Source organism: Sus scrofa, chromosome 8 (assembly GCF_054392235.1).
Source record: "Sus scrofa isolate SSC_HxYL_T2T_F1_AM1 chromosome 8, Sscrofa_HxYL_maternal_Yorkshire_Landrace_v2.0, whole genome shotgun sequence".
In the NCBI taxonomy this organism is placed as follows: domain Eukaryota; kingdom Metazoa; phylum Chordata; class Mammalia; order Artiodactyla; family Suidae; genus Sus; species Sus scrofa.
This window is the reverse complement of record NC_139390.1, coordinates 3,005,487-3,031,210: the sequence shown is the minus strand read 5'-3', so window position 1 is coordinate 3,031,210 and position 25,724 is coordinate 3,005,487. Positions and strand designations below refer to the sequence as shown.

The 25,724-nt window shown below is 58.6% G+C and overlaps 1 protein-coding gene across 50 annotated transcripts in view; it reads right to left on the bottom strand.

Moving 5' to 3' along the window:
• ABLIM2 (actin binding LIM protein family member 2) overlaps positions 1-25,724 on the bottom strand; it is a 138,108-nt gene that overhangs the window by 61,012 nt on the left and 51,372 nt on the right. For all 50 annotated transcript variants that reach the window (XR_014812087.1, XR_014812083.1, XR_014812081.1 and 47 more), the window contains exons 3-6: positions 23,596-23,779; positions 16,934-17,049; positions 10,024-10,150; positions 7,200-7,293 (exon numbers count right to left, since the gene is read on the bottom strand). Coding sequence is in view for 46 of the 50 variants with exons in the window: in XM_084971396.1 (XP_084827522.1) it covers positions 7,200-7,293; positions 10,024-10,150; positions 16,934-17,049; positions 23,596-23,779 (521 nt within the window). In the remaining 4 variants the exon portion in view is untranslated. The remainder of the gene's footprint in view (positions 1-7,199; positions 7,294-10,023; positions 10,151-16,933; positions 17,050-23,595; positions 23,780-25,724) is intronic.

Here is a 25,724-nt window from a genome sequence, read left to right as displayed (position 1 = left end):
AGGCTCCAAAAATAACAGCAGCAGGGATGGGGCTTGTTCCTTCAGGGAGCGGCAAGAAGCCCTTTCCTGCACTAACTTGTCCTCATCCTTGTGACAGCACTGGGAGGGCCTTACTATCCTCAGTCCTAGAGCGATAAGGGCACAGAGAGGAGGAGGAAGCTGAGCAGGGTCACACAGCGGTGAGGGCGTGGAGCCAGGCTGGGGACCCAGGGATCTGGCCCTCGTGGCCCCGGCCCCCCGCCAGGCGGTGTGCACCCGAGCCTCACTCCCCCACCCCTACCTGTGCCCCGAACAACCAACGTGGAGCCCTCTGACAACCCGAGTCTGAGAGAAGGGAATCGGACTTCCCAGAGCAGACCCCAGTTTGACCAAGTTCAAAAGGAGATGAATGGCTCCGCATCATCAGAGTCAGGGCGGAGGCTGCCTGGGGGCCGGGGGCATCTGGGCTGGGCCTGTTCCTTCTTGGCCCGGGCATGCATCGTTGGGTGTGTCCTGGGTGTGAGAGCTCATCAGGCTGCACACGAAGGATTCACGGACTCGTCTGTGTGTCACAGGCCAATAAAAGAGTTCTCCCAGAAAAACACAAACGCACAGAAGAAAACACAGGAGCCCATCCGATGACCCCGAATTCGGCAATGGATTCTTGCATAGAGGCATGCACAGCAACAACACAACTGATGGGCTGGACTTTGTGAAATTAGACGTTTGTGCATTAGAGAATGTTATCGAGAAAGTGGAAAGACAAGCTACAGAAGGGGAGGAAACATTTGCAAACCGCAGGCCTGAGAAGGGTTCCGTATCCGGAAATACACAAAGGTCTCTTACAGCTCAACCACAAAGGATAATCAGTCCAGGTAAAGATGAGCACACGGGAGCTCCCGCTGTGGCCCAGTGGGTTAAGGACCCAACCCTGTCTCCATGAGGATGTGGGTTCCATCCCCGGCCTTTCTCAGTGGGTGAAGAATCCGGTGTTGCCATGGCTGTGGCAGAGGCCGCAGCGGCAGCTCCGATTCCACTTCTGGCCCGGGAACTTCCCTGTGCCGCAGGTGCGGCTGTAAAAAGAAAAAAAAACAAATGAGCAAACGACTTGAACAGAACTTTTTTCCCAAAGAAGGGACAGGCCTGGCCGCGAGGCCCATAAAAGATGCTCAGTGTCAAGGCCGTTACGGAAATGCAGGTCCAAGCGGCAGCGAGAGTCCCCGTCGCACCACGAGGGTGACGATATTTAAAGCACGATGAGGGGAAGAGGGCCGACGCTGGTGAGGACGGGGAGGAGCTGGAACCTGTGCCCTGGGGGCCGCTGCTGTGGAAAAGCTTTCAACATCCCCAAAAGGGAAACACAGAATGACCATATGACCCAGCAATGCCACGTCTCGGTGTACACGCGAAACATGAAGAGAACAAGAGACATAAAAACATAGGTCCACACAGGAGTTCCCGTCGTGGCTCAGGGGTTACACACCCAATGAGCATCCATGAGGACGCAGGTTCGATTCCCGGCCTCGCTCGGTGGGTTAAGGATCCCATGTGGCAGTGAGCTGTGGCATAGAACTTTTATATGACATGGGTGTGGCCCTAAAAAGCAAAAAAAAAAAAAAAACCTCCCCAAAACAAACATATAGGTCCACACAAAATGTGCACATGAAAGTGTGTGGCAGCATCAGTCCCAATCGCCAGAGCGCAGAAACCACCCCGACATCCATCCGCGGGTGAGGGCTTCGCACACAGTGGAAGGTTTGCAGCCTTAAGGAGGAATGCAGTCTGGACACGTGGCCCCTCTTGATGCCTCATGGATGTCTTATGAGGACACTAAGTGTCCTTCTCAGTGTCCTTATCATATGAGACACCAGAGCTGTCTCTCTGCCATGTGAGGACACAGAGGGAAGGCGACCGGCTCCGGCCAGGATCCCGATGGGCTGGCTCCTGACCCTGGACATCCAGCCTCCAGAACCGCCTGTTGTTCAAGCCTAGATGTCCACGGCACAGCATTCTAGGCCGACGAAAGCGCACGGAGTCACGGATCTACGTGTCCCCGCCCCTCGCGTCAATCCCCGCTGTCACGCCTGTCCTCTCTTGCGGGGTCACGGTGGCCGGGTGTCCGCGTCATCGGACACAGCTGCACCCCTGCTCCTTCAGGCCCCTCTCCTCCCAAACACCGTCCAAGAAGGGCCTCAGAATCAGCCCCCCGGAGGTCATCTGTGCCCACACTCCTGTGCCCAGCCCGGCAGGCGGCCCAGCCCCTTACCCAAGTGGGACTCAAGATGGCTCAGGTTTTGGAGTTCCTGTCGTGGCTCAGCGGTTAATGAACCCGACTAGCATCCACGAAGACACAGGTTCGATCCCCGTCCTTGCTCAGTGGGTTAAGGATCCTGCGTTGCCTTGAGCTGTGGTGTAGATCACAGACTTGGCTCAGATCTGGTGTTGCAGTGGCTATAGTGTAGGCTGGCAGCTGCAGCTCTAATTCGACCCCTAGCCTGGGAACCTCCATGTGCTGCGGGTGTTGGCCTTAAAAAGACAAAAAAAAAAAAAAAAAAAAAAAAAAGATGGCTCAGTTTTAAAAGTGTATTAAAAGCCCATGAGATTGTTCAGTGCGTGGTATAAAAAGATGCCATGTGCCTCTGACAAGTGGCTGTCATCTTTAATCAGACAGAACAGGCTCGTTAGGAAAGCAGTCTCCAGGGGCACGGAGCGAGCGCTGCTCCGTAGCAGTAGCCAAGCAGAGTGGACACGCGGGGCTGGGCTGGCACCGTGGAGATGTGGCAACATCTCTGGGCTCCAGAAACTGCCCACTCCCTGCAGAGAGGAACAGCAATCCCGACCCCTCCTCAGCCAAGCTGCAGGAAGCACAGAGGGACGGGTCTGGACAGCGAGGTGCCTCCCACACCCCACACGAGACAGGCGCCCCCTTTTCCTCTCTAAACCCATCACTGCCTCCTCTGTCCCCTGGAGAGCCACGGCTTCCGCCTGCTTCCCGAGCTCTCCCCTGGGCCCCTGCTGCAGAGCCCAGCCTGCAGGTCACACGGCCCCGGCCAGGCTGGCCAGCTCCCAGCGGCTGCTCCTGGCACCCCTGATTCGTCTCCTTTTTGAACAACCAGAACCAAATTCAGGCTTTAAGAGACCTAATCACCAAAAGCATAAAATGAAAACGACACAATGAAATTTTAAGGAGAAGCTAATCAGAACCCTTAGCAGTAGGGGTGCGGCCTGCACAGAGGGGTGTGCACCCCAGACCCTCCCGGGGCGACCTTACCCTGAAAAGAAGGGCCTGGCTCTGCACCCCGTTAGCAAAGACCCTCCCAGAGCCCCCGACTCAGCACCATCCCCTCCGCATGGTGGACGCCCCCAGCCTGGGAAGGTTCACGGGGGCCCGGGGTCTCGGCGGGAACACGTCCAGGCTGGTGGGGTTCACTGGCTCCCATCCTCTCTCACCCTCAGCTCCATCTGGGGCGACCGTTCCAGGACTGAGCCTTGTCCCTCCTCTGCTGTCCCCAGGCCCTCGGGCTGAGCTACATGCAGGCGGGGGTGGGGTGGGCATGGTGGCGGGGACAGGGGGTTCCCAACCAGTGAGTGTGGGGCAGAGAGAGAACGTACTCCGCCTCCGGGCACTCCCTTGCCTGTCAGATGTCAAGGCTCTGAGAAGTCCTGCGGTAAGGACACTGGCCTGGGGCCCCTGCCTGGTGTCCTCCACCCCAGATGCCTGGAACGCGGTGACAGTTCGATGGTTAAAGACAAGTCGGATCCTTGCTGGGTGCCGAGCGGGGATGGGACGTCAGGCAGAAGGCAAGGCAGCAGACGCCTGTGTGTTTGTGTCTAAGTGCGTGTATCTGTGTGTCTTGCGTGTCCGTGTGCGCCTCTCTGTGTCTCTGTGTATGTCTAGGTGTGTGCATAATGTGTCTCTGTGTGTGCGTCTGTGCGTCTGTGTGTGTCGGTGTGTCTCGGTGGGTATATCTGTGTCTCTATGTGTATGTCTGTACAGACACGTCCTTGTGTGTCTCTGTGTGTGTGTGCTGTGTCTCTGTGTGTGTGCACACACTCTAAAAGGATGACATCTAAATGCTAACAGCAGTTTTTCTGGGTGATGACATTCATTCTTATGGAGGATTTTTTGGTTTATTTTATGATAAATAGGTATTCCTTCTGAGTGTGCTTTTAAAATAAACATAGTCATTAATTTGTTAAAAAGGCAGAGAGGCTGGGGCCTTGGGAAGCTGACTTCGCTTCCGACCTCAGGAAACATGTTTATTTGTCCGGAACACAGGCTATATTCTCCCCCCGTGATGAAAGTCCTGCCCACTAATGAGGGTGAAGAGAAAAGTGCCAAGGAGACGAGAGGAGGAAACAGACACACCAGCATCTGGAGCCGCAGGAGACGGTCTATTTGAAATGTTCAGCTGGCCTCCCCGCTCTGGGGCTCCTCCAGGGCAGGCAGGGTGACCCCGCTGCCACCACCGTCGTCAGCGGAAGCCCAGCCCCCAGGCCCAGGTCGGGTGGGAAGTGTCCGGAAGGTGAGTGGTGGATTGAGGAAGGATGAGCGGAAGGAGGGAAGAAGGAAGGCTGGTGCATGGAGGGAGGGAGGAAGGGATTAATCAGTGGTCCCAGAGGGACGCTGGGCCTCTCGTTGCCATGGAGACAGCCAGGCTGCGGGAGGCAGGTGGGGCTCAGACAGCAGCACCGCCAGGGTTAAGGAGTGTGGGGCTGAGCGAGAAGCCTCCATCCCCCGCCCCCGCCCACTCCCACCTGTGCAGAAGCATCCTGCTAATTCCGGTGAGAACAAGCAGAGAACAGGGTGAGGGTGGGACTGAGCCAGGGATGCCCTCACTCAACACCCCCCCTGCCCTTACCAGACTCTGGGCTGGCCTGCTTAGACCACTGTCCTCTGGCAATTCCCCAGCCACCTGCCCGCGCCCTCTGTGGAGCGACTCCATCCCCAGAAGCTGGCACTGCAGCAGGGCTGCTCTCAGCCTCCCACCTCTGCTCCTCACCCCAGCCCTCCCCACAGCCCCAGGCGGCCACCTCGGCGATGGGGGTGTGTGGCGATGTCAGCGCCCCCCCCCCCACCAGGACGCAGGAGGCTCCTCCGCCCACACGCAGCATGGAGCAGGCTCATAAGGACACACAGCCCAGATACACAGGGTGCAGGTGCGGGAAGCCACGCAATAGCGGATGCTGACTATTTAGGAGTGACCAAGGGAGCGGATGGGGGCGCCACACCGCCACCACCACTAAATGCACATTTCACAGGCCGGTGGGCAGGCGCTGCTGGCACCCAGTGTGGGATGGCGCTGGGCCCGGTATGCAGATGCGACACACACTGGGGGCTCCTGCAGGGGGTGGGGAAGGGGCCCCAGGGCCGCTCTCCTACTCAGCCCCAGAGAGGAAAGCACTTGGGGACAGACCGGGCTGGGTGACAGTGGCCTCGGGGTCTAGCACCTGGCTGACCTGCTCCGCTCCCGCGAGCCCCGACCCCCCACGGCTCCGTCAGCCTCCCCACCAGCCCAGGGAGCTGCCTACCTGCCTGCTCGAGGTCCTGGCACCGGGGCCCAGTCCCAGCAGTCGCCCCTGTGGCCCCTGTCCAGTGCCCCGTCCTGGGCACGGAACTGGCTGTTGACCGTGAGGGCAGACACCCCCACCCTGCAGCCAGCAGTCTGGATCCTTCTCTTCCTCTTTCGGGGCCTGTCCCCGGCCACCGGCCGCCCCCCACGAGCCCACTGCCCGCCCAGCTGGGTGCCAGCACGCTCTGGGCCGAGCTCAGGTGGTGCCAAGGCCGCGGCTGCTCCCGTCTGTGAGCCGGCTCGTCTCCGCCCGCCCGCGGCTGCCGCCGCGCTGGGGAGGGTGCTGGCCGCCGACACCACACACCGCGAGCTCCAGCAGAGGCGAAAACAAAAGCATTAATCATCCCCCGGAGGCTGCTTCTCCTCCGCGCAAACCTGTTTTCCGCCCGCTCCGCGCAGCGGACGCGGTAGACCAGCGTGCACGGCCCCAAGCCCCCAAGTCTGCATCCGGGCCAGCACGCAACATCAGGGATGCTTACACGGTGACGGTGACGGGTCAGCCCTGGCCCCAGTCCCACCCACCCAGGGCAGGTCCGCTCTTTGCCCGATGACAATAAGGCATCCCCCACCCCCTCCACTACCCCGGCTGAGTGAGGGGACACTTCACGAACATGTCCCAGAGGAAGTCATTAGCGCGTTCTGTGCAGGTGCAGGTCGGGCTCAGGGCTGGGAGCGGGAGGCCGGGCAGCGGGTTGAGGGGTGTGCTGCCCACCCTCAAGGTGCCAGGTTCTTGCTGTGGGGCAGGCAGAGTCCTTAGAGCCGCAGGTGTGTCCAGCCCTTCCTGGCTGCCCTCCCAGCCTCTGGCCTCCAGTCCAGCCTCAGGGGCAGCCTGAGAAACTGCTTCAAAATGCACATCTGACCCAGGCTTTCCCAGTTCAGAAGACCTGCTGGGGGACAGCCAGGGCCCTGTGGCCTCGCCCTTCATCCGGCCTGTCTTCCCACCCCCGGAGCTGAATCTCCGCCCTCCTTGGAAAAGGCCCTCTCCCAACCCAGGCCCTCTGGCCCCTGTGCCCCCACAGACACGGGCTGCAGAGCCGGGTGCAGAGGTGGGTAGGGTCTGAGCATCTGCGGGTGGGGTTTGGGCCTATAGTCATCACACCAGATTGACCCTACTGAACAAACGAAGAAAAGTGTGTAACACACGCCATTTTCACAAAGGCACGCGCCCGTGTAACTACCACCTAGATCAAGAAACACTTGAGTCGGGACCCCATTCTGTAACTGCTGTTTGACCTGGCCTGCCCACCCGGACTCCGTCCCGCCTCCCAGGCTCACACTTGAAGCCTCCAAGCCTCAGATTTCCGTCTAGACACCAAGGGCTGAACCAGGATCTCAAGTCCTTCCCACCTGCCTGTCACCTTGTAGAAGGCGCAGGCCAGAGAGCATCACAGCAAGGCTTCCTGGAGGAGGCGGCCCTCACTGGGCAGGCCCTGGAGGGCCGCAGCAGGCGAACTCTCGCAGGGCTGGGGGAAGGGGGGGCGGGAGCTCAGGGGTGTGGATTCCTGCACAAACACCGAGTCAGACACCCCGAGAACCCCCTCCTTATTCTCAGGGCTAACTCCCGGGGTGGGGGGGCAGGCCCCCACAGACAGACCAGAGGAGGCGAGGGCCATGTACCCACAGCCGAGGGACCGGCCAGCCACTTACCTCCAGCACGTGTCCCGTGATGTACTTCTCGCAGCCATCGCAGCGGATCCCGAACTTGGCGTGATAGTCGGCCTCGCAGTAGGGCAGCCCGTCCCTGCAACACAGTGGGGTGTCAGGACGGGCGGGGCACCCAAGGACCGCCCCCGAGCCCCTGCCCATGAGAGGGGCCACATCCAAGGGGCAAGCACCACGCCCTCCTACTCCAGAGATCCCCCCTGGCCCTCAGGGGGCACAGCCGCCCCGTCATCACAGCAGCCCTACGAGAAACACCCCTGAGATCGTCCCATTTCACAGGTGCAGAAACTGAGGTGCAGGAGGTGAGTGAGGGGCTGGCAGAGGGCTCTAGAGGCTGAGCCCAAGGAATAAAAGCCGTTTCCACAGATGCGGCTCCTCCTTCCGGCTCATTCTGGCCAGTGCTCCACATCTGGGGTGGGAAATGGCCTATTTACTCTTAGGGCGGCTCCTGCTCCTTCTGAAAGGGGCCTGGGGCGCCCGAGAAAAACAGGAGCCCATGAGGGAGTGTGACTATAATTGCCCAGGTGGAAGGCCTGTGCTGACAGTGACAGGAGGTCAGGTGGCAGATGTGCCTTGGGACGGCCCCCCCCCCCGGGAGGGGCAGGAGCTCCCCGCCCCCAGAAGACGAGGGGTGGGGGTGTCAGGCTGCACGCAGGAAGGAGCAGGAGGGCTGCATGGTGACACGTCCACCCTCCCCACACACATCGACAGCGAGCCTGCTACGCGCCAGGCGCGGTTGGTGGCGCTGGGGAATCAGGCAAGTTTGGGGCGCGGCTCCTGAGTATCAGAGTATCTGAGCCCCTCAACGGAAGTGTCAGATGACAGCTAGTCTGTAGGTGGCTGAAGGAGGCCAATGCAGGCACGAGGCTGCGCGGTATCTAGGATATCCTAGGAGCTCCCCACAAGCCCACTGTAATTGTCACTACGGGCTCAACACAACAGGACCAGTGGTCATGAGGATGGGGTGGGAGGGCTCAGAGGCGGTGCCAGTGCTGTGGTGAGGGTGGGACTGGTGGGCTACAGGGACATGAACAGGCTTGCACTCAAACACCCCGTGCCAGCTGTCACTCGAGCTGTCTGGGCCTCCACTTCCCATCTGCAAAATGGGAGAAATAAGAGTATGGTCTAAAAAGACAAGTGCCAGCATCTGGCATTTGGCAGCCACCCGCCAACCAGTGGCTGAGGCCATTGTCATTATCGCTGCATTGCCAACCAGGGCTGTCCCCTAGGCCCCTGGCCCCCACAGGGGTTGGGTGTGGAGGTGACTGGCCTGTCAGGCAGGGCTGCGGGGGGGAAGGGGCACTGGGGGGGGGCACCCATTACTCCCGTATCTCCCCTCCCAGCGCTGCTGAGGTCACCATGGTCATCCCAGTTTGGTTTTGGTTTTTGCTCAGCTGCCAACAGAAGGTCAGTTTTCTCAAGCTGTCGGGAGGCCAGAGCGAAAAGCGCCCTCTTTTCCTCAAAGCTCTGGACCTTGCCTGGGTCACACGGATGCCCGCAGGAGGGGGGGGTCTGGGGTGGGGTCCCCGCCTGTCTGACTGCAGCCTCAGAAAGGAAGCAGCCCCCTCTTCTGCGGAAGGAACATGTAAACCGGGCCCTTAGGATCCACTTTCAAAAACCCTGATCTCAGGGTCCTACAGATGGTTGTCCTGCAGAAAGCCCAGGAGGTTAAAGACAACGTCTCCATGGCAACAGCAACGGGCCCTCCCCAGGAACTCTGGGGCGGTTCTGGAGGACGCTAGGTACCACACAGGCAGTCTGGGCAAGCGGGGCTATGGCATTATTCGATTTTATTTTAAGGGCTCTGCCCCCAAGGCTGCCTTCTTCTCTCACTCACCCCTCCCCCTGCCTGTGACACAGGCAGGTCCAAGCCGATGTGGCCAGAACCTCACCCAGCCTGGAGAGAGGCTCGTCTTGCTTTGGGGCTTTCACTGGCGATGCTTGATTTTAAGGTAACTGTGCACCCAGATGCAGATGTAAAAACGATGCAGAGAGGCCCAGGCCAGCCTTCCTCGGGTGTCCCCAGGGGTCACACCGCGGAGAATTAAAGCACAAGATCCACCAGGAAACTGACACGCATGCACGCAGCCGGATTCGCATTTCCCCAGTGTGCACACACCCTCAGGCACACATTTGTGCATATCGGTGTGTGCCCGCATACGGATGTGTGTGTTTCCGGCAGGTATTTTCCGTGCAGTTTTATTGCAGGTATTTTTTAACCAGTCAATTCCTGTGATGGCTCTGTTCCCTCAAAGTATCAAGAACTAGCATGTCTTTGATCGAATTTGCCAGAAAAACCTCCTAACTCGCAGGAGGCAGAGCAGCTGCTTCTGCTCAGGCCCCGATCTGCATAAGCTCCCTCCTGACCACACACCAGGGCCCTGTGTCTGCCAACAGGAGCTGCCTGATGGCCCGGCTGCAGAAGACAGGGCTCTGCTGTCGCACTCGTGACACCTGAGCTAGCTCAGCCCTTTCCTCCCTCCGCTGCTGGCATCCACTGAGGTCCACTTTGCGTTCTGCAGGGGATCAGGCAGCAAGGGGTGGGGGGTGATTCTGCAGAGGGGGGACCCCTGGGGGGTGTCTGTCTCCATGAACAGAATCACATGGGAGTCACTGCGAAACCCACCAAGGGAGCAGGGCTTGTGGGAGAGGGCACAACTGTGGGACAAGCATGCCAGGTCCGGCCGGTTCCCCGCCTGGCACAGATGGAGCAGCAGGAGGGCAGGAGAAGGGCAGAAGGTGCGGGGCAGACGTGGAGGAGCCCCGCCCCCTGCCCCCAGGTGAGGGTCGCCCGGCCCCGCCCACTCACTTGCTGATGTACTCGGCGTTCAGTTGTTTCCCGCAAGTCTTGCACTTGAAACAGCCCAGATGCCAGTGCTTGTCCAAGGCCACCAGAGACTGGCCGTTTTTGATCTCTGCGCCGCAGCCCCCGCAACCTGGAAGAGGGAACAGAGCACAGACATCATCCTCGGGGGCGGGACCCCTGGGACTTGAGACCCCACCGGGCAGTTAGAACCGGCTGGGGATCCGACGGAAGGGACCGTCCCGCCGAGGGTGTTGCAGGACCCTGTTCTACGAGGGCCAGCGTGAGCATTCAAAAAACAGCTCGGGACGTCCACTCCTGCAGGCACTGAGCGCTGGCCGCATGCAGCCTGGCCCATGAGCAGGTGGCGAGGGCGCGCAGGGGGCGGGGATACAGGAGGAACCAGACAGAGGCCCCGTCCAGCGGATGTGGGCGGGATGGGGCAGCGGATGTGGGCGGGAACAGGTGGACCCTGGGGCGGGGCTGCCCCAGGGGGCGGGGCCCCGGCAGCAGGGGGCCTTTAGGGCTGCAGGCCTGTGCTCCTCTGCTGGCAGGTGGACTCTGAACCTAACCGTACCCCCCAAGAAAGGTGCTGAGTTAGAGAGGTTGGAGCCAGGCCCCAGGCAGCACCTTTGTCCCCAAGTGGCCTGTGCCTCCCTCCTGTGGCCTCCAGCCTGGTCCCCGCCCCTGACCAGCCTCCCCTGGCCCTGCCCAGCCACTCCGGACGCTCACTCATGCCGCCCCCCAGGAGCTCAGTACAGGCCTCTGGGCTCTGGCACAGGCCTGCTGCCTCGAGGTCCCTCCAGCCCCCCCTGGGGGCTCCCACAGCCAACGCCTTGCATGCGGAAGGACTGGCGGGGGGAGCAGGCCAGGCAACGTCAAGGGCAGAGACCGGCAGCACGACCTGCCCAGGGCGGGTGTGTGTGTGTGTGAACATGTCTGGATGTGAGTGTGTCTATGCGTGTCTTGTGTGCACGTGTTGTCCGATTACCTGCCCTTGTATCGGTGACTACAGTATCTGTGCGCAGACAAGCATGTCTGTATGTGGCTGTGGGCATGGATGTGTGTGCATGAGCGTATCTGCGTGTGTGTGTGTCTAGGATGTATCCTGTGTGAGTGTGTGTCCCGGCAGGACTGTATTTGTGTGTGGGTGTGTAAATCCATGAGTGAATGTGTGTATATGTGCATTACGTCTGTCCATCTTCATGTATGTTTGTCTGTGCATGGTTGTGTGTACTTCTATGTGTCTTGAATGTCTGCATGTGTGTGTGTGTGGTATGTCCCTGTGTATCCCTGTGTGTCGGGGCCACCACAAGGGTGGGGCCTTGGGGCCCCCCGCAGGGTCCTTGTGAACAGAGATGAAGAAGGGGTGTCTGGTAAGTGCCACCCCCCCCCAAGGCCCTGAGGGACTCAGCAGCCCCTGGCTCAGCCCGGGGCTCACAGGCCGGGCAGGACCCCCGCTACCCAAGATGAAAGAATGAGGCCCAGGTCCAGCCGGCCTGGCTCCGAGTCCCACCCGACTCCTCCGGGTCCCACTGGGCAGGCTGCTCCCCTCTCCGCGTGGAGCCCTATTTCCTGCTGGTGGGGCGGGGGGGGTCATATTTGATGATAGATCTTGCATAAAGTCAGCAGAGCCCGCATGTCTAGGTGCTGGCGCTGCCAGGACCCATCCGGGGCCCAGCATGCTCCCCAGAGGCTCTTCTGACCGGGTCTGCTGTCCTTCTGGGCAGAGGCCCAGGGGTGCGATGTTTTTAAGAATAAAAAATATTTAATGTCCACAAAACTGTTGGTCAAAAGCTCCGTGTCTTCACTTATCACACAGTTAAACCCACATACAACTTCAGAAAAGACTCAAAGCCCGAGGTCCAGGCTGAGGGAGGAGGTGACCTCCCCGCATCTCAGGGCCCCGGGCCCAGCCAGGTGGGGGGCAGCAGGAGAGGCTCGGCGAGTGAATGGCCGTGAGCAGGAAAGAACGCAGGGAGCCCAGAGAAAGCCCGCATCTCAAGTCCAGGGGGCATCTGGACCCGCTCCCCCCGCCCCCTCTGTCGGTTCCCAGCAGAGCGGAGCCCACAGCGCTGGATCCATGTGGCTGCAACTCCATGCTGTCACCTAGCAGGTGACCGTGGGCGCATGTGGTAAGCTCTGCGCCAGCGCCTCCCGCCCAGGGCCATTTTGCCCCCAGGGGAGATCTGGCAACTTCTGGAGACACTTCTGATGGTCCCAACTGGGGGCAGGGCATGCTCCAGGCTGCCCACCAACCCCCAGGGCACGGGCCGGCCTCCACAGCAAACAGCTGTCCAGCCCCAAGTGTCCACAGTGCCGAAATCAAGAAAGCCCACTCAGGACCTCCGTTCAAGTCCCTGTAAACAGGCAAAGCAAAGACCCAGGCCACACTGGACTGTGCCAGGCCTGGGGAGACAGGGCGCAGCAGTGGCTGGAAGCACAGACTTGGAGTCAGGCTGCCCTCACTGCTGTGTGACAGTGATCAAGTTCCTTCCCCTCTCTGCGCCACTAAAACAGGGACACGCTTTATGAGGATAAGGACAGTACCAGCCTACCCGGCCAGGGAGAGCCCGCAGATAAGGCCCGTGGCGTGAAGGAGGAGATGGATCGATGAGTAAGTCACGTGAAGCCCAACACTGATTGTTACCGATGTTGTGGAGAGAAGACCTCCCGAGAGATGGCCGAGTCTGCCGCCTCCTCTCTCAGCAGTGCCCCCGGGGGGTGCGAGGCTCCCGGCACCTGCAGCTGCGGGGGGCCCCGGCACCCCCATTCATGCCCGTCAACTCCGGCAGCGTCTCTAACAGAGAGCAGTGATGCCGAGGCCAGAGCGAGGTGCAGGGACCGTTGTCACGGAAACGGCAATCCTCATTTTCTAAGCACATCTGGAGCTCAGCACAGCCTCCTGCGGCTTTGCAAATGGCAGTGGAATTGTCTGTGACGAATCCGGCCCAAATCGTTGTCAGTGAGTGGGACGCCCTTGAGGGAGTGTCCCACTGCCCGGGCAGAGGTCACCAGGAAGGACCAAAGCCTGCCATCCATATGCCCTCGCACCCTGAGCCTGGCTCTGCCCAGCATGAGCCTTCCAGAATCTTCCCAGGGGTTTCCTTGGGCGGCCACCTCTAGCAGATGTGGTCACAGGTTCAAGGCCCAGCTCTGCCACTAACTTTTGTGGAATCCAGGATGTGCCAGGCAGTCTCTGAGCCTCAGCTATGAACACAGACCCCTCTCACCCCGACCCCAGATTTAACCAGACTGGGGAGCCGAGGGGGGCTCCAGGCTTGATCTGAGGTTACCTTGGACAGGGAGGAACCGACCGGCTCCAACTCTTGAAAGTGCCTGAGACATTCCGGGCCTGGCTTGCGATCCCTCTAAGGAGCCTGGACTGAGCAGGAGGAGCTGCGAGCAGCCGCTGGGAAAGACAGAACGTGCTCCGCGCTGGCAGCTCAACCCCTGACTGCAGTCAGTGGGGGCGGGGTGTGCTAGGGCCCCCGCGAGGCAGCCCCTGCACCCCACAAAACAGCCCGCATGTCTGCTCCTCCCACAGGGCCCGGCCCCCACCCATTCTTCCACCTCACCCTCTCCTTTAACCTCGCAGCCTGGCTGCAGGAGACGCTCACCCCATTTCCAGAAGGGGGGCTGGGGCTCTGGTCCCGTCACCCACCCCCGGGCACCTCAACAGTGCAGCCTCACGCGGGCAGAAGACACAGAGGTCGCCAGGCCACCGCCCAGGTGTGAGGACCCATCTCAGAAGGCATTAGGGCCCCGCCGCAGCCCCAGGACTCCCCAGCCTCAGGACCCACCCCCCAGGCCTCAGGACTCCCCCAGAATCAGGACCCCACCCTGGCCTCAGGACCCCCACCCCACACCCACGCGCCCTAGAACCCCACCATGGCCCCAGGACCCTGCCTGGAACTCAGGACCCTGCCCAGGCCTCGGCACCCTGCCCCGGCCTTAGGACAGCCCCTCAAGGGCACACACAGGTCTCTGGTTGGTGTGACTCTGGTCCTGACGCTGGTAGGCCCCAGGTCCCAGCTCCGAGTGTGACCCCAGGTCCCGGGTGTGACCCCGTCCTGGTCCCAGCTCCGAGTGTGACCCCAGGTCCCGGGTGTGACCCCGTCCTGGTCCCAGCTCCGAGTGTGACCCCAGGTCCCGGGTGTGACCCCGTCCTGGTCCCAGCTCCGAGTGTGACCCCAGGTTCCGGGTGTGACCCCGTCCTGGTCCCAGCTCCGAGTGTGACCCCAGGTTCCGGGTTTGACCCCGTCCTGGTCCCAGCTCCGAGTGTGACCCCAGGTCCCGGTGTGACCCCGTCCTGGTCCCAGCTCCGAGTGTGACCCCAGGTTCCGGGTTTGACCCTGTCCTGCTCCAAGGCCCCATGATCCCAGCTCCCGGCTGCCCCTCCAGGCCGCCACTCACACCCACCGCCGACCCCACATCCATTCCCAGGGCCCAGAGAGGGGATACAGCTTGCCCAGGCAAGGCCCCATGCAGCCAGGCCCAGAGCTGCCCCCGGCTGGCGTGGCGCTGGGCCTCCCCGAGGGCTGCCCTGGGACCAGCTCCAACCGGCAGAGCTGGGGAGTTGGGAGGAGCCCGGATGGGAGCAAAGGGGTTCTGTGGGAGGAGAGCCACCCCTTGGGGCCGTGGGGAGGCAGCCCAGGGAAGAAGCAGCACGGAAGGCTCAGGCACCAAGGGAGATGCTGGCCACCCAGGAGGAGGGGCATCCCTCCCTGGGGAAGGCGTGGGCGTCCAGCAAATAGCGCTTATCCTGTTACTAAGCAACGGGCTCGGGCCAGAGACTGGAGGAGGGATGCTCAGGGCCCTGGGACCAAGCTTAACTCCCTCCAGAGCAGTCAGCCACTTCCCGCTCCCCCTGCGGCCACTTGCAGCTTTCTGCTCTGGAAGGAGGGCTGTGCCCTTTCCATAGCCACCACAGCGGCCAGGCAGACCGCACCGCTCAGGCTCACGTTCCTGGCGCTCCCAACCCACGGTGGCACGACCTCCCTCCATGCTCATCTATGGCTCCTCATTGCCTCCAGGATGCGGTTGGAACTCCCTGGCATGGCTCTGCCACCTGCCCTCATGTTGCAGTCCCCTGTCTACTCACACAGGGGTGGCGGCTGCCCCTAGCAGGAGGCACATGTGCCCAATCTTTGCTCCCCAGTCTTGTCACAGTGCCCTCCCTGCAATGCACTTACTGAAACCTGTGTTCCAAGTCTCAGAACAAAGTCCACCCTCTCGGAAAGCCTCTCGGTCACAGCAGGGTGGGCTCCCCTGCTTTGGAGGTTAAAGGCCTTGGCTCGAACCTCTCCCCAGCTGCACACTGGGCAGCCAGAACATACCCTGCCCCTGCCAAGCTCAGGGCACCACTCCTGTAGAAGAAAGAAGGGAGGGACTCCTGCCTGGCAAGGCTGCTCTGTGGACAAAAGGAAGCAGGAGTTGGGAAGACTCTGCAGACATCCACACGGAGTCCAAGAGCAGGTGATGAACGCTGAATGCTTTCTAGGCACAAAAAAGGTCCGAAGCTGGAGATTATCACCATGAACTGGGGGAAGGGGTATACTGTTAGACTATCTGGGGGTCAGGGGAGCATTGGCTCTTTGAAAGCACAAATTTGATATTTTAAAATAAATTTACATTTGGAAAGGGCAGCCATTCTGCCCATGACATTTAAAAAAAAAAAAATCTCAAAAAAAAAAAGTCTCAGATAATGAGTCTGTGGTTGGGCATATTTACCCTTTTCACTATGGCTGCCAGGAAGCTCTGGACAAACTGTTCAAACTAATCCCCACCTTTTCATATTTTGCTGTGGTTTTTTATTTCTCTTTCAGATTTAATTATTGTAGTACTGTCTGTTGAAGCTAATTCTCAACAATTTAGTCAATCCAGACCTCAGCTGGAAGAAATTTTTTGAATGGAGAACACTCCCAGCAGCCGAAAAGCCACAGCCTCACTAGTGGGGGCTGCTGTGGGCTTGCCTCCCCAAGGGATGAAGACTTGGCTTCATTTCTCAGATAAAATTATTGCCAGTCCCTGAAGCCAACTCTCAGCTCCTGGGAGGTGGGACGTGCAAAGTCCTCTGTACAGACTTTCAGCGCAGCCGGAGGTGGGCGGGAAAAAGGTGTTAACACAGGAGAGAGGGTGGAGTGTGAGCACGGAGTAGCTCTGGAAACCAGTAGAAACCCCTCTGCTGTCCCAGGATATGTGGCCCTGGCACTGGGGACGCCACAGTGACCTTGCATGCAGGGTGGGCTCTGAACACCCCACTTCTGCAGGGGGAGCGTGGTGGGAGCAGGTCCTGGAGTGCTGGGCTCCCTTCCCTGCGCACTGTCTCTGGCTCCGGAAGAGCCACCCACTCGGGGAAAGGCCAGCACCGTTCCGTTCCCGCCTCACTTTCCCGCCACCCCACGTCCACAACCTGCAGACACACCCCTGGTACTTGTTCTTCTACATTAACCACCCCCTTTGGCCTCATCCAAGAAGCATGTATTGAGCATCCACTGCACACACACGCTGGCCCAGCTCCTGGGGGACAGAGCAGTTAACCCGAGAGTCCCTGGCCACGGGAGCCCAGAGCTCAGTGCTCTCCGGAGGGTTCTCCCAAAGAGCCCCGATGGTCTGCGATGAACTGTGGGCAGGTGAGCGCGGGTGCTGGAGGGAGAGGACCAGAAGGAGGCCGGGAGGCTTCCTGGAGGTGGTGGGCTAGAGCCAGGCTGGAAGCAGGAGTGGCATATGGGGTGGGGGGCGGAGCCCAGGCAAGGCTGGGAGGCAGGACGCCCCCGAAGTGCCTGGTCCCGGTCCCATTCCTTACTTGACCCACAGTAATTGTCCCCACTGCTGAGGCCTCAGGTCTCAGTGCTGCCACCAGGCCCCCTGCACGGCCGAGGCCACCCCGCCGTGCCACGCAGCACCTACTTACTCCAGAGGCCCTGGGACAGGTGCACGCTGCCGCCCGCTGACTTGGGCAGGGAGCACTTCTGGCACATGCACTCCTTGCCGTTGAAGGTCACTCGGTCCCCAGGAGGGAAGGGCGACCTGAAACAAGACAGCACGTTACCAGCCAGGACCAGCGGGGAGCCCCATCCAAGCCACCAGGCCCCCACCTCCTCGGGGCCCACAGGCTCAGGCCCCTCCATCCAGGGGCTGCTGTGGCCCCACTGGGCGACCTCAGGCTGGTCACTGACAGCTTAGCCCGGGTGGCGTCCTCAGCACCGGCAGGCAGAGTCACGATGCCACGGTGAGGAGCAGAGGGAGCCAGCCCAGCGCCTGCCCATGGTGGTCAGCCGGGCAGTCTTGATCGCCAGCCTCCTTCCTCCAACCCTGCCTCCTCTGAGCCCCCAGGATGCTCTGTCCCTGTCAGCTCCACAACAAGGGCGCCCTTACTGGACCCCTAGCCTGGGAGCCTCCAAAAGATGCCTGTCCGAGTTGGTTGTTGCTTCACTTTTCTCTATGGGTGTGAAAATGGAAGATCAGAGAAGGCAGGTAACTTTTCCGAGGACACACAGCTGCTGCATGTTAGAACCGGAGGCAAACCGAGTCCCGTCTGGCTCCAAAGCTCCATGATTTGCCTGCCCAGGGTTCTCAGAAGGCTGTGACACAGGGGCGTATGAGACTATACACTGAAGTCCTTTTTTATTTGAAAGTCTGGCCTTCTGTTCATCACAGTTTTTTGGGCACTAATTTCAGTTTTTAAATACCACATTAAAATATCGTTTACATTAATAACTGAGTTTTTGGTGTCCCCTTCAATTCAGCATCCAAAGCAGGTGCCCACTTGTTGCATCCTAGGCCCAGCCCAGTGCAAGGTGAGGTTATGGCCCTGGCTGCCCGAGGTGGGAGCAGCAAAGCCGGCCCACCCGCTGGTGACAGAGGTGGGTTAGCACCTGCATCTGGTGAACTAGGGCCAGGCCACTGACTGCCACTAAACTCCCGGCAGCCACCGGGCCACTTCCTCCCCAGCTCAGCCTGGGCAGGAGCCTGAGCTCTGGGCAGAGTCTCTGAATGATCTGATGCCCAGCCGATGCCCGTGCTCTGGCTTAAGACTTTGCTCTTTCCTCCCTGCCTCCTGCAAGGCTGGACAAAGCCAGGTCACTGTCAGCGAATGAATGAGCCAGTGAGTCAATGACAGACAGAAGCCCCCAGGAGGCCTAGCTCAGCTGCGTCGGCCTGCCCAGCCTTCTCGCAGGGCCTGCCCGGGTCACACCAACTCCAGTCCAGCCCTGACTCTGCAAGCAGAGATTTCCAACACAATAGCCTGCTGTGCCTTCCCTTCCAGAAGCCCTGCCAGAGCTCTCGCTTTGTGGGGCTGGCACTCAGGGCCCTGGGTCCATTCAGCAAGTGTATTCTTGGGCCCCTCCAGCCGGTCCTCCTGGCTCTAGGAGGCCAAGGACAAATAGAGGCGGAGCTGGCCCCCTCCTCAGACGTTTGAGACTGTCCCTCGCTCCCCAGTCCTTCAGCTGTCCCCCCGGAGCCTTGGCAGCTGTCTGACACCTTGTCCTGTGGGGTTAGTGCTGTGGTCTGCCTCCCTCCCATTGAGTGTCTGGCAGTCGCCTTGGTCATGGGGGTTCTGGGACAGTGGGGGTCCCTTGCCTTTCCTGGTTGTGATCTGAGTGGAACCCAGAGCAAGTAACTTAACCGAGCTCCTGCTTCTCACCTGCAAAATGAGGCCAAGAACCCCTGTGTCTCAAGGCTGTTCTTCATCTATCCGCCCACCCTCCCTCCATCCGACCTGCAGCTTGGAAGGCTCTAGCACACTGCCTGGAATCCAGGCGGGGCTGAATGAATGGTAGCTCTTATATCATTAATCCAGCTTTCCTGAAGAATAGTTTCACCAACGTACCCACTCATGTAACCAACACCACAGTCGTGATACGGGACATTTGTCCACGGCAAAAAGTCTGCTGTGACTGTCCACAGTCGCCCTCCTGATTCGGGCCCCAGGAAGCCACGATGAGCCTTCCGGCCCATGGATCAGGTGATTTTTCTGGAACCACATAGAAGAGAAATCACACCTTTGAGGTCTTGTTTGCTGCTTGTTTTACGATCCATCCAGGTGGGAGCACACACCACGGTTCGCTCTTTTTGATGGCTGAGTGCTGATCCTTCGCCCAGATGAGCCCCGGGATGTGTTCCTCTCACACGGCAGGACATTCGGGTTCTTTCCAGTTTGGGGCTGTTGTGAATAAAACTGCTAAGAGCGTTTGTTGACAAGTCTGTGTGGACGTGTGCTTTCGTTTCTCCTGGGTGAATACCTCGGAGGGAGTCGCGGGCCCGCAGGCTCACCACGTGTCTAACTGGACAAGAAACTGCCAGACTGCTTTCCGTACAGGTGGCGCCAGGCTGCCGTCCCACCAGCGACTTCGTGTCCTCACGTCCCTTGACATCATCCATTGCCTTGCTGTCAGCCGTTCCAGAGAATGTCTGACGGCGTTTTAGTGAGTTGTAATTTGCATCCCCCTGACGACTAGTGATGTTGATTCCATCACCGTTTCATGTGCGTGTTGGTCATTTGGACATATTTTTGTGGAGTATCGGTTCAACTCTTTTGCCCATTTTTTTTTTTTCCTCTTTGAAGGTCTTTAATGAAAAGTTTAATTATCATGGTACTGCACCTGAGTATATTATTTTAGAGTTTATGTTAGCCAGGGAGTTTCGGTATCAAAAAAAAAGCATGAGCGACAAGAGGTTACTTTTCCGTAAAGACACATTATTTTTAAAAAGTCATGTGGCTCCTGCACACAGTTTCCAAGTGCAGAGCTGGAATTTTTCTAGTCACATTTGTCAATGTATTTGGTTTTTTTTTAAATCGTATTAAATCTTTTTTTTCTTTTGTTTTAATTTTTATTTCCCCAATTCAATCTTTTTTCTACTGTCCAGCAAAGTGACCCAGTCACACACACACGTACACATTCTTTTTTCTCCCATGATCAGGCTCCATTATCAGTGACTAGACGTAGTTCCCAGCGCTACACAGCAGGATCTCATTGCTCATCCATTCCAAAGGCAACAGTTTGCATCTACGAACCCCAAGCCCCCAGTCCATCCCACTCCCTCCCCCTCGCCCTTGGCAACCACAAGTCTATTCTCCAGGTCCATGAGTTTCTTTTCTGTGGAAAGGTTCATTTGCGTCGTATATTAGATTCCAGATATAACTGATATCATATGGTATTTGTCTTTCTCTTTCTGACTTACTTCACTCAGTGTGAGAGTCTCTAGTTCCATCCATGTTGCTGCAAATTCTTTTGCCCATTTTTAATAGGGTTTTTTTTTTTTTTTTTGTCTTTTTAGGGCCACACCTGCAGCATATGGAAATTCTCAGCTTAGCGGTTGAATCGGAGCTGTGCTTTCAGCCTACGCCACAGCCACAGCAGCACAAGATCTGAGCCATGTCCGTGACCTACACCACAGCTCACGACAATGCTGGATCCTTGACCCACTGAGTGAGGCCAGGGATCGAACCTGCATCCTCATGGAGACTAGTCAGATTCGTTACCACTGAGCCATGTTGGGAACTTCCTTAATTGTTTTTTTGATCTCCTTGTTATTGAATTGTAGAAGTTCTTTATATGTTGTAGATAACAGTCTTTTGCCAGATTTACATTAGCTACCAGTTGATGGCTTGCTTTTGCATTCTCTTCATCTCTTTTGATGCTGTTTTTCTTCAGCTTGCAAAACTTCCTTTAACTTGACTGCAGTGTGGGTCTTGCTGGTGACAAACCCTCTTAGTATTTGAGTGTCTACAAAAGTCTTTATCTTGCTGTCATCTTTGTGTGTGACGGCTTTGCTGACATTACTTTGTTCACATTCTCTGGAACATGCCCTTAGCATTCACTGTGTGCAGGGCAATGATTTTTAGTGTATTCAGAGTTGTGACTACACAATCAAAACCCCCACAGTTTGAGGACATTTTTCATCACCCACAAAAGAAATGTCATTCCCTTTATAATGGTCTAGTCTTCATTTCTGAGAGTCTTTTTGGCAGCAGGGGTGGTGGGGCCTTGACATAGAATTGTCTGATAAATTTTTTCCTCTCGGCTCTCTATTGTCGTCTGGTGCACATTATTTCAGATGAAAAGTCTGCAGTCATTCTTCTGTTCCATTGTACAGAATGGTTTTTCTTTTCCCTTTTGCTGCTTTTAAGATACTTAAATATATTTACTCCAGCTGCTTTAAAGTCATTGTCTGCTAGTTTCCCCATGGATCTCACTTCTGGGTCTGTTGCTATTGACTGATTTTCCTTCTGGCCCTAGGTCCCATTTTGCAGCTTCTTCTCATGACCGGTCACAGTTGATGGGTGTTGGACAGTGTTAATTTTACGTTGTTGGTCGTCGGGCTCTCTTCTCTTTGACAAAGAGTGTTAGACTTTGCTTTGGCAGCAGTCAGCTCGTTTGTAGACCAGCACGATCTTGCTGAGCTTTGTTCTGTACTGGGAACCGGTTTACATCAGCTTCCACTTGGGGGCTTTCTCAGTCTCGCTAATAGGGCATGACCATTCTGGTGTCCCCGGAAGGCCTGGATGCTCAGCAAGGAGCTTCCGCCTGGCCAGAGCGTGAATGTCCCCATTGTGGGAGTGATTAGCTTGCAGCAACCTGGTTATTCTTTGCCCCACCCTGTGAAATTTCCTCTCTGTCTACATGGTTTGCATTCAGTCCAAGACTCAAAGGCACCTGTATGTGGCTCTCCTGAGCTCTCATTCTGCATCGCTCTCTCCCCTCTGCTACACTGCTCCTGTCTCTTACAGCACTGTCCCCTAACTCGGGGAGGATGCCAGGCTGCACTCGGCCCCTTCCCTGTCCTGGGGTTCAAGAAACAGCCTCCAGGCAGAAAGCCAGGTAGTCACGGGGGTCCCTTCCTGCACCTCCCTCTGTTAGTCCTGGGCTGCCCGGGCCCCAGCATCCCCAAATGGTTGTTTTGTATATTTTGCCCAGTTTTCTAGTTGTTTACAGTGGGGAATAAGACCTGTTCTTGTTACTCCAGTGTGACAGACCTGTCTGCTATTATTTTCTAAGTAACGGTTGACCTAGAGGTGACTTTTCAAACCCACTGTGATTACATCATGCTTCGTCTCCGAGCCACATGCCCCGAAATCAAACACTGAGGTCTTCCTGAGTGGAACTCAGACCCATGCACACTGCAGGGACACACAGGGACTCTTTGGTTAGAAACGGCCCTTGTCATTGTTCCTTCCTCCATCAACAGTCTCCCCGCCCCCGACAAAAGCTCCCGTTTTGTGTCTAGAGCACACACTGTAACTGCTGAAGCCTGCTTCAAGAACAACACTCAAAGAGTCCTCTTTCAACTGGGTGTGGTGAGCCAGAGAACAGAGCAGAAGATACTCTGGGGTTTCCATCTCCCTGGGGAGCAATGGGACTAGGGGGGCTGGGAGGGAGGGAGGAAGGGAGAGGAGGATGCCCATTGGGGGGAGGCTGCCTGCTGGCCTCTCCCCAAGCCCCAGAGGTGCAGGGCACAGAGGGGAGCTGGGCATAGCCTTGCTGCCGAGGGCTAGAGGCTCAGTCTGTCTCCAGCCATCATTTACCACACACATGCTCTGTGCCAGGCACCAGTCACCAGAGGAGTCGGATCCAGCCCCAGCCCTCACGGCACGTGTATCAAGCAGCTCTGGGACATGCTGCCAGAGAAGGGTTTGGGGCCTGGGATGCAGCAGGGCCGTGGGGAGCAGAGCGGGGGAGGTGGGAGAGGCAGCTCTTGCCACCCTGCAGTGTCTCCAGATGCTGTGCCCTGAGGGTCTGGGTTTCAAGTCATCAGTGCCAGCCCAGGCCTGGCCAGTGTAGGTGCTTAAAAAACCTGGATGAATGAATGAATCTGTGAATGAATGAAGGGCCTGGAACAGACGTGCAGCCCCTCTCAGCAAGGCTGGGAGGCTCTGACTTTCTTGGGGAGGCCATGGGGGCAGCATGGAGGAGTGACAGGCAGAGGGAGGCGGAGACCCCAGCATAGAGGCCTTGGCAAGGCTCCAGTAGGCAAATTCTGGGCCTGAGTGGGGGCAGCGGCTGGCAGATTTGGGAGAGGAATGGACCTGGGAAGACGCCTGTGCTTGGGGCTCACATGGCTGTTGAGGGTTAGGGTTAGGGAGCCACCTACAGTCAGGGATGCAGGAGCAAGAGGCAGGATGTGCAGGTGCCTGGTACCAGGAGAGCAGAGGAGGGAGGAGTGGCCGTGGGTGGCACGGAGGGGCTGAGGCATGGACATGGCAGGCTCCAACGTCAGAGAAGGAACAGGCAGAATCTGCGGGCAAGAGGGCTGCCCAAGGGGGCCCAAGAGGCCTGCGGAGAGAGAACCTCCCCAGAAGCCAGCGCAGGCCACATGCCCGAAGGGTTTCTGCTTCCTGGGGTAAGAGGGCGGGGGCTGCGCTGCGGGCGAGGGGTGGGGCTGCAGGGCGGGGCCAAGGCTGCGCCTCTGAGCAGAGCCACTGTCCATCCGCCACCCCTTGGCTGGGCCCCGCCTCCCCCCCCAGCCACGAGCCAATGGGAGGAAGGAAAAAAGGAGGGAGACGGCGTGAAGAGGGGGAGGGGGATACGAGGGGCAGGGGCATGAGGAAGGCGCGTGCCAGCCCTCGCTCACCGGCAGACGGCGCACACGAAGCAGTCGGGGTGGTAGGTCTTGCCCAGGGCGGACACCACCTCGCCCTCGATGAACTGATCGCAGCTGAAGCAGCGGGTCCCGTACAGCCGCTGGTAGTCCTGAGTGCAGATGTACTCGCCCTGCCGCACGAAGAAGCCGCCCTCGGCCAGGTCGCAGCCACACGCTGGAGAGACAGGTGGGGGCCGTGTTAGCAGGTGGGAACCAGCTCCCCGGCCCAGATGGGCCCCACACACAGGCCGCAGGGCAGACTCGAGGGGCTTGCTGGACCCTTAGGGGGGCCGGGCTCCAGGCTCCTGCCCCTCAGCCTGGAGTTGAGTGGACTTCCTCGTGGAAGCTTCTAGAAAGGGGCAGCGATCGGGGAGGAGAAGGAGCCTGTGCCCAGCGCCCCTCGCCTCCTCGACCCCACCAGGCATGGTCCATGAGCCTCCCCCAGCACCTGCTCCTCCAGGTGGGCATCCTCAGAACTGAATACAGCAGGTGGGGAAGGCACTTCACACCTGGGCACCTACCAGGCACTCAGCCATTCATGGTGGGGAGACCCATAGGGTAGAGGGCAGATGAGTCACTGTCAGTGAGGCTTCCTAACCCCCACGCCTCCCCGACAGCATGGATGAGACCAGACCCCCTGCAAGGGGCAGAGGCCGGACACACTGGCACTGCCCCACCCCACCCCCACACCTCCTGCCCCAGGCAGGGGCGGGGGACACTGCCTGGTAGACATCCGGGTGCCTTCCCTCAAGACAGTGGCCAGTTCACCCCACACGCCCCATCCAGCCCCAGGGCACATGGGAGCCAGGCTTGGTTGCAGAAGAAGCAGCCTGTGTGCCCTGGTTAGCCTCAGCTCCACCAGCCGGCTAGTCCAGGGTCCTTGGTGGGTGCAGCGCCCAAGCCAGAGTCTCGAAAATCCAGGTAGCCCATCTTTGAATTGACATCTAAAAATTTTTATCAAAAATTAACCAGTTATGGAGGATGTCATTTCCAGCCAACGCTAAGTAGCAGCATCTTTAAACTTAACTGCCACCTTGTCCTTTTGAGAACACACAGGAGGTTGCAGACACTGAAGTGAGACCACCGACCTCTGTGTGTAAACAGCCAGGCTCTGAGTGCAGCAGGCATTTCACCTCATCCCTTTTTCTGCCTGGAAAGCCCAGTTCTGTCCCACTCCCCATGGGACTGTGTGTGGTGTTTCAGAGACAGAACGTGCATATCGCGTTCTCTGCCACAAAAGCCCCACAGGAATTTCTCTGTGGTCACGAGGCTCTAAATAGTCCATAACTTATGTGGCTGTTATTACAAGCGCCGGGACAAAGCGCTAGTACAACCCACGTGTTGTCAACTTTGGCAAATAGCATCGTGTGGCTAGAGTAGGAGCCTGGATGACGCGGTGGTGGCGGCAGAAGGGAGTTCCTGGCATCTGGTCAAGGGAGCCCTGCCCTGTGAACTTCACCGGGTTTGGTGGCCTGGGAGGTCGGTAGATGGGGCAGGTGGGCAGCCCTCTTCCCCGAGCAGGCGTCTTTTCCGGCTGGACCGTTTGGGAGGGAGTCTGGAAGCTGAATCTCCATGGGGTCTTGGGGTCCCTGGGGGTCCGGTCTGGTCAGCGGTGCCGTTACAGCTCAGGTCCTGGCCAGTGAACACGACACCCCCCGAGACCTGGGGGCTCCAGGGGCCCTGCTTGGGTGGGGTGGGGGGGGCACTCGGCTCTGCTCCCGTTCCTGCCTGCGCGCGTGTGTGTGTGTGTGTGTGTGTCGCTGCTCCTGGTCTCCCTGTCCCTGGTCACGGGGCTACACATGTCATTGCCACCAGAGTGGCCGGAAATCCCTCATTCCCCGCCTCCCAGGAGCTGTTAGCTCTCCTGACGAGGCATAAAGCTGAGCAGCTGGGAAACCCAGACGCCACGGCCGCCTGGCTTTGGATGCAGGTCCACCGGTGCTGTGCTGTGTGTCCCTGGGCAAATTCCTGGCCTCTCTGGGCCCCCAAGTCCTCATCCGGGCCTCCTTCAGGGGTGAGAACCGCAGCGCAGAGGCCCACCTGGGAGCTAACGTGACGTAAGCCCCACGTCGTGCGGGGCCACAACCCAGGCCATGGTTGTCACTCATCCCAGGAGGCCG